At 38.7% G+C, this 8,575-nt stretch overlaps 1 protein-coding gene across 1 annotated transcript; it reads left to right on the forward strand.

Moving 5' to 3' along the window:
• Positions 1 to 2,794: 2,794 nt before the first annotated feature.
• On the forward strand, positions 2,795 to 7,604 carry LOC143673205 (uncharacterized). Its single transcript, XM_077147514.1, has 5 exons — positions 2,795 to 3,069; positions 4,889 to 6,034; positions 6,156 to 6,772; positions 6,902 to 7,119; positions 7,348 to 7,604. The coding sequence occupies exons 1-2, from the start codon at positions 3,024 to 3,026 to the stop codon at positions 5,737 to 5,739; spliced, it is 897 nt and encodes a 298-aa protein (XP_077003629.1). The 5' UTR covers positions 2,795 to 3,023; the 3' UTR covers positions 5,740 to 6,034; positions 6,156 to 6,772; positions 6,902 to 7,119; positions 7,348 to 7,604.
• Positions 7,605 to 8,575: the final 971 nt, after the last annotated feature.

The following is an 8,575-nucleotide window of genomic DNA, read 5'->3' on the forward strand; positions in this document are numbered from 1 at the left end:
CTGTAAGAGCTAAGGAAATTACATCAGATGGTAAATTATGAAATATAACAAGGTACTTTTCATTTTTTTCACACAGTTAGATGTATTATGAATAACAATATCATGGTAAGAGAAAAATAAGGAGAGAATTATATAGGAATAATGTTCTCATATGCATCTGGAATTAAACTAGTAAAAATATTAAACTGATTCAGATAAGTTTATACACACACATTTATGTAAAACATTAGCATGATCAAAAAATATAATAAGGCAATCATCAAATAAAAATGCTATGATAGGAAATATTTATTAAATGCAAAATAAATCAGCAAAGAAGGAACAGAGAGACCACAGAGACATGAGGTATATAAGAAATTAAATAATAAAACGAAGATGAACACCCAATTAAAATATACATTATATGAAAATTACATAAATAACTCACAATAAAAGAAAACTGTAGAACTGAATACCTTACAACTGTGGATGCAATCTCCGATGCAAAATACTAGCATACTGAATCCTGCAACATAGAAAAATTATGTGGCCTAACTACATGAGTTTGATGTCAGATTTGCAATGATGTTTTGACCCCTAAATATCAATCATTATGTCTTATCAATAGAATAAAAACCATTATGACATGATCATATCAAACATGCATTAAGTATCTGACAAAAGCCAACACCCTTCCACAACAGGTGTACTCACAAACTCGGAATAGAAGGGAATTTCCTCATTCTAATCATGGTCATCCTTCAAACACCCATGTCGAATATCACACTTAATGGTGAAAGGACTAAATGATCTCCTTCAAAGATCAGGAGCAAGACAAGATGTTCGCTCTCTCCACTTACAATTAAGATTGTACTGGAGCTTTTCATCAGAAAACTTAGGCAACAAAAAGAATTAAATGCCAGGCAGACCAGAAAGGAGAACGTTTATTCTATTCAGAGATGACATGATTTTGTATGAAGAAAATCCTAAAGAATCCCCTACAAACTACTATACCTAATGAGATCAAAAAGGTGCAAGATATAAGATCAATCTAAAAAATTCAGTTCTATTTCCTTATATATGCAATGAATAATCCAAACATGAAATCAAGAAAAAAATTCTATTCAGTCACATCAAAAAAGATAAAATTCTTAGGAATAGATTTAACTACATAATTGTAAATTTTACTTTCAGAAAATTAAAAACTGATGAAATGATGTAGATGATTAAAATAAATTTAAAAAATCCTATGTTTATGATTCAGAACACCAAATATTAAGATCACAATAATCCCTCATTTAATCTACAGATTCAATGAAATTTCTATTAGACTCTGAGCAAACTTTTTCTGAGAAATGATCAATAAGACTTGACACTCACATACAAAAGAACGTTGGGTCCTTATTTGCACAACATTTAAAACAACTCAAATGGATAAATACTGGAATAACAGAAAAAATTATTAAAATTTTAGAATAAAAGTGAGGTAAAAATTCATGACCCTGGATTTTCCAAAACCATCAGAAGAATGATAAACAATAGAAAATATATAAAATTGGGCTTCATCAAAAATAAAATCTTTTCTGTTTCAAAGGACAACATCAAGAAAGGGAAAAGAGAACTTAATGAATGGGAGAAAATATTTGCAAATCATATACCTGATAAGGAGTTTTGACTACAATATGAAACGACCATATACAACTCAATATAAAGATAACAAATATTATTTAAATGTTGCAAAGGATTTCAATAAACAGTTCTCTAAAGATTACACCCAAATATACAAAGCTGCATGAAAATATGCTCCATGTTAGTCATCTTGGATATCAAAATCAAAATCACACTGTGATACTACTTCATAGATACTAGCATGGCTAGAATCAAAGACTCAGGATTTTCACAATAATATTCCTGGGATATCAGTGTTAAAAGATAGGCAACTATACATGTCACACAGTCCCATTCTCCACTGGATGCCTAGTAGGGAAGTGTCCCTTTGTAAAGTGACCAGACATTCATGTATTCCACAAATGGATACTGGGTACCTATTATGGGAAGGAACTTTCTTACTTTCTAGAACTGCAATGATGAAGTAATCCTCCTATTTTCCATTAACTTGATACAATACTTTCAGAGTCTAGATATTTGAAAATGACCATCTTCCATGATCCACGAGGAAAGCAAGGATAGAAGCTGTATTTGGGCATTCTGAATCATTCAAGAAGGAAAATCACATTGACTGGACTAACTAAGCAAACTGTCACCTAAATCATAATACTAACAGCCAGCGTTCATATGGTGATCAGCATTCATACTCTTGATCGGCTGCACACTTGTTCCATACTAATGACAATATTGAGATGGATAGAGTATAATGTCTTTTACAGAAGAGTACAGCTCTTTTCAATACCATGTATCTCCAAATCAGGGTGAACAAAGGGAGAGGAGAAGTGGAAAGGGAAGACTTGTAGTCAGAAGTAACAGCCTGTGTTAAGACTCTGGTGCAAAGATACCTGAGGGGGTTCAGACAGGATATTGTGTTATTACAGTTGAAGAGTAAAGATTCAATCAGAGTCAGATGAGAAGTTTGGGGAAAATAGATATCCCATCACATTTAGTTATTAAGCACTGCACATCCATCTCTTTGGAGATTATAACTTCTTTGAGGACAGAGAAGAGTTTAAATTCATTTTTATTATATATTCTGACCCACAATCCCTTGCCAACTGCTACTTCAGCTGCTGCTGTTTTTCTTGTTTCTGTGTTTAGATTCAAACTGGCCCATGGAACTCAGCTATGTCAGTGATGATGTCACACAAGGGTTACTGGAAGTCTTGGTGCTCACTCATATCCCAACTGCTCTTCTGGGAGGTTGGTGATCTGAGATCTCCCTGTGGGAGAGCGACTTTGACTATAGACTGGCAGATAATTAGGACTAAATCCAAGGCCCCAACTCAGGAGAGGCTGGAACAGCTCCACCAACTGGGAGGTGTGATAAAACCTTTCAGAAACTCCTCTTTTAAGTTCACATTCACCCAGACAAGATGATGCAGCAGTCTGCAAGGAAGAGACCTTTCTCTGAAACCTTAGGTAAGAATGGAAGGAAAACTGTCTCTGACTGATGGTCAGTGGGCCATGAGGCAGTTTATTTTCCTGCCTAGATTTCCCCTAATTTCCCTGGAATTTGATTTATCTTGGGCCAGAGAAAAGATGTGTATTGGAAAGGAGGCAATAACTCACCAAGGTTTTCACTGAGAACATAATTCTTTCATGTGGTAGACCATTAACAAAATTGTGTAATACGAATGAATAATAATGAAATAAATGAGTAAACAAACAAAATAATTAAGTGGCATCTCAGGGATTTCTATAATAGTTTCAAAAAAGTTGCTCACTTTTCAGTTTTGAAACCTAACTTCTTCACGTAGATGAAAAGGAAGGAAGGGGGCAACTGAGTCAGAAGGATGCGGGCAAGGGGAACAAGGTGGCCTTTTGAAGATTTTTACTTCACCGTTATTACATATTGGGTATGAGAGTCACAGCATATTTTGAAGAATCTTGAAAAGAAAGCAAATGTTTAGGGAGTTCTGTGAGTGGGTAGTGTGATGGAGCCAGTATCACATATTCACCCCAGGTGTCCTAGTCCTGTGAGCTCTGCTCCTCTCAGGCAGATGAGTTGTGCAGGCCCCTCCCTCCTTAGCTCCAAGGAAATCCACCCTGTTTGTCTCCTGCCTGCTACTTTCCAAGGACCTAACACCATGTAAAGGCATAGCCTCACTTCATGATCATGGTTTTAATTCTTACTTTACTCAAACTGAGCTGCTACTGTAATTCATTCCCCCAAGCCAATTTCCTTTGCCCACCCTACCCCTCCTCTGCTTCTCTCATCTGCTCCGTCCCCTAGTGCAGCCCACCTTCCTGTTACCTTCTCCATCTCTGCCTGCCTCTAACATCCTCATGCATTTCAGTCACCCCTCTCTATCCAAAGACTCTGAATGGATTTTCACACTTCATTCAACCCTGATATCAAGAACTCTTGGCTCCATCTTTTTTTTTCATTGTGAATAATCTGATCTTATTCTGAAATATACAGAAAACTTTAAGCTGATGATTACATACTCCCAGATAATTTTCTTTGAGGTTGCTGCATCATGACCATCTGAGATATATAGAATCATGACTTTAAGACATGGAGAACTGTGTTCTGGATACATTATTTGATCCTGAAAGAGATGACTTAATAAGGATATGTTAATGGAAGTTTTATTCAGGGAAAACACCTTTTACATGGAATTATTGCTTAGTGAAAATGATAAAAATGAGAGGTATAATGGTATGAAGTAAAACAATTTATTCAAATTCCTTTCTTTAAACGTGATTTCCTTTATATAAGCTTTCCCTGAAAAGAATTTGAAATCAGATTTTAAAAAAAAGGTTACCATTACTTCTATTTCACTATTCACCCTCCAAATTACTAAGATTATTTTCACAGAATACTTCTTTTAGAGAAGTAACATAAAATGAGGAAAGTTCAGGCACATGGGGTAATTTCTACATTCCAAAGCAGAAATCAATTGGAATTTAAAAATCAAAAATAAAAGAAAAATTTTAAAGGATGAATCTACAACTGAAAACATAGAACCCCAATATGTATTAGTACTTCTGAAGAGTAAAAATGTTTGTGATAAGGTGATACCTTAATTAATATAATGCGCACAGGACATGAAGTTGCCCACATAGTGTCTCCAAAGTAAAAGGAGCCCTGTGAAAGGAGAAAGAACTGACAAGATTCAATAGTGTCAGGGAAGGTCTGGATGGAGAAGTCTCAAGTGATCTCTGAGATAAAAGCCTGAGCTCACTGCTGTCCACCCACGATTCAAACAGGTCATTAAAATAACTCTGTTTTCAGATGTTGTGACTGGAGAGGAGAGTGCCAAGCAGCCTACGACACAGAGATCAGAAAGTCCAGACTCCAGGCCCAGTAAGATCCCAAGGGTGTCTGAGAGCTCTTCTTCCTCGACTTCGACTGAGAAGACCTCAGATTCAGCAGACTCCCAGTCCGGGTCTCCTGCTGGGCAGCAATGGGTCAGGTGTGCCTATTTCACCAGAGTGCACACAGTAAAGGGTGTAGCTGTTGAGTGGCAAACCGGAAACACATTCTCACCCGTGGGAAAAGCACCCCAGGTCTTTGAGGCTGAGCTCTCTGAAGAGAGCACCATCGGCTCTCTCCCAAGTCCAACCAACACCAGGTCCCTGCTCAGCTCCCCGGAGCCCTTCCAGGAGCAGCCTGACATACCCACCCCCGAGCCTGTTGTCCATCTGGAGGAGGAGAGGGCCCGGGCTGCAACCCCAGAAGGGCTAGTCACCACCGAGCTCGGGTTCCGCTGTGTAGCCTGTTGCCGGGTGTTCCCGAACAGGGGGGCGCTCCTGGCGCATGCAGAGCACGGCGTCAAAGAGGGATTCAGCTGCCGCGTCTTCTATGAAGAGATGCTGGAGAGGCAGCGGCCCCACTCAGAAAGGCGCCCTCATCGGCGGTGTCTCCAGATGGCCCACCGTTGCATGAAGGCCAATGTGAGAAGGAAAATAAAAGTAAAGGAAAAAGTCTGTCGCCGCTTACAGGAGAAGTTGGAGGAACAGAAACAAGATCTGCGGCAATTGCAGCAGGAGTTGCTGAGGCTGCAGAGCCACGAGGCGCAGCAGAAGAAAATGAGAGCAGCGCACCCTCAAGGGCAGAGGGGGAAGCGCTTAAAGACACCATAAAACACACTGACATGGACAGGGAAGGGGGTTTGGGCTGGGAAATGTGGGATTTTCTGTCGAAACTTCCCTTTAGGTTCCTTCAACCCATCTCCTCTTTAAGAAGCTCCCCTCCTTCCATTGTAACACCTCTACCCCACCCCAGTGTCATGGGCAGTACCACCCTAGGAGGAACTGGACTGTAACAGCCTCAGAACAGCTGACATCAGTTCAGGCTCAGAGTCCCACCCAGGCCAGGAGAAGACAGACGCCTCATCTGGATAGTGAGTTTTACAAGGCTCTGCACGTGAGCCACACGGTAAGTTAGGAAGGAGGTTATGGGGTATTGTTGGAACACGGGAGGCTGAAATGGGTCACAGCCTAGGTGACTCCAGGGGAAACGTGTTTCTGAAGGATGCTATAACAGATTTTTAATGCAGAAGGAAGAGGAGCAGTGCCAGACTGTGGGGGATCCTGCCTGCCTGGAAACAATCTACCAACATCCAGGCAGTGAAAAGAAGGAGGGCCCTGGCACAGGACAGGAGGACATCATGAAAAAGAGTGAGTTCATGACATCCCAGTAGTTGCCTCACAGAGAGAATCTGAATTGGGGTTTAGCATGTATTGCTTCCTCTTGATTTGAGTGTAAGCAGCAGCTGGTATAGAAAAATTCCACTGGGTGTTATATTTTCTAAATAAGTGTAGAACCAGTAGCTCATGGATAACTGCTGCAAAGATGTCCTTGACTATATACAAATACTTTTCAATTTTCTTTTAAGTAGATTTTACTCTGTGGTTTTATTAATATCTTTGACCTTTGTTGGCTTTTATTTTTTCTCTTCTATAACTCAACTATCCTGAGATCCTTCACTGGAACAACCTGAGCTGAGAGTAAATGCATAAAAGAGAGCACAAAATCTCCGAAACCTGGACAGGACAACATACTAGACAATCACATATGAGGAAGAGATGGGAAATTCAGAACCAGATTCATTAATGAGGAAAAAAGTCTAGTCACATGCACAGCATCAAGTCCCTGGGCCTGGAAGTCTTGAAGGTGACAGAGGCATTTCCACCTACTTCAGAGATGAGACCCAGAGTGGCATGGGGAAGCCTTCAGAGACACTGGAAGGGGATAAGGGCCTGTCACATACCATTTACAGTGTGTCCTATTTTTATTTCTCAGAGAGACAGTGATGGCTCCAGTGAGCAGAGTGAAGTTGGGGCTATGAGATTACATCTATCCATACACCACCATCAAGAAAAACAAAAGCCAATGAAGCACTGATGTCTGCAGTTGGAGACGGGCAGAGGATGGCTCATGACTTCCAACAACCTGAAGACTTTTGGCCAAAATATTCTTTTTCCTTGATAGCTGCATCTTCTCAGTTAACTTCCTCTATGGTAAGTCTGGTGAAAAAGGCTACAGTATCCAAGAGTGAGTTTTCAACTGGAGCAATGGGGTGGAAGGTGTTAGCACCACAGGAGAGTAAGAATCCTGTGGAGGCCCATATGTTCCCTAGTGAATTGTCCATTGTGTCCAGTTGCTTCTTTATCTCTAGACATAAACATGCAATATGTACTTCAAGAATAAGTCAATTAACACTCGGAATTGCTTTCTGTCATTTCTAGATATGAGATCAGAAGAGGTCACTGACTCCAAATAGGAAGTAGGAGATCACTGGGTCTGGACTTTTATGCACTTTGTGGACATGCTTTTCTTCCAATCATTAACATCTTGGTACACCATGTTATAGTATGTTTTTGCTGCCTATTTAGAAAATAACAAACAAAATTTGTTAATACATTTTAACATATATAGGTATTTAACTTACATACTGCATTGTCACATTACAAGAATTGTAAACTTTTATAAAGAAATAAGCAGAGCCATGCCCTCATGTAAATTGTACCTCCTCCATCAAGATGTGCAATTTTAACAACACACATGTATTGTTTCATGCTTTATTCCTTTTGGAACTTATATATAGGTACAGATACACATGTTCATCTCTGTTTGCTTTTAGGGAATACAGGCCACACTCTCCCCACTTGCTATCTGTCGTTTAACAATTAATCATGGTTCCCTGTAATTCAGTACATATGGCACCCACAATATCATTTCAATTGTTTAATTTTTAAATTCTTATTAATACATGTGTTATATAAATGGTAACTATTACGGTACACTTCACACATGTTCATAAATAACTCTACTGGGAAGCACATGTCCGAGTTCTTTATGTCCTGTCTTTTCTGCCTGCTCTGACTCTCTACTCCCCGTACTTGTCCCACAAATGAACCCAAGGTAATTTATAATAAATATCTACTAAATAGTCTACCTTATAGTTCATGCCTAAATAATCATACCCACATATCCAAATCTATCTATTTTGCACACATGTATATGTATGCATGTCTTTAAATATATTATTTGTATTCTTTCAACCAAATGAGCTCATTTTATGTATGCTATTCTGCAACTTGCATTTCTCCCAATACAATACTTGGCATTTTTCTTTCTCAACTGCTATTGCTCCCTTTCATTATGATGGCTGCCTAATATATGCTACGGTTTTACCATATATTATTCCATATATTACCATCAAAGGGAAGTCATTTTCATTCTCTTTTTCTGTCATTATTGACTTTAAAGCTGCCAATATTTTTTCTGTACATTTCTCTCTTTGAAATAATTTCTAATGGTGAGATTTGCAGTTTAGTATATTTTATTTTATTCTTTTTTTTTCAAAGAACCAACTTCCTGTTTCATTGATTTTTCTCTTCTGTTTTCTTGTTTTCAATTTAATTGACTTCTACTCTTATCTTTATTATTTCCTTTCTTCTGTGTGATTTGGCT

This window comes from Tamandua tetradactyla, unplaced genomic scaffold, assembly GCF_023851605.1.
Source record: "Tamandua tetradactyla isolate mTamTet1 unplaced genomic scaffold, mTamTet1.pri scaffold_189_ctg1, whole genome shotgun sequence".
NCBI lineage: Eukaryota > Metazoa > Chordata > Mammalia > Pilosa > Myrmecophagidae > Tamandua > Tamandua tetradactyla.

Coding starts and splice junctions, on each gene's coding strand:
- LOC143673205 (XM_077147514.1), top strand. CDS start 3,024: ATGATGCAGCAGTCTGCAAGGAAGAGACCTTTCTCTGAAACCTTAG. Junction 3,070..4,888: donor ACCTTTCTCTGAAACCTTAG/GTAAGAATGGAA, acceptor CTCTGTTTTCAG/ATGTTGTGACTGGAGAGGAG.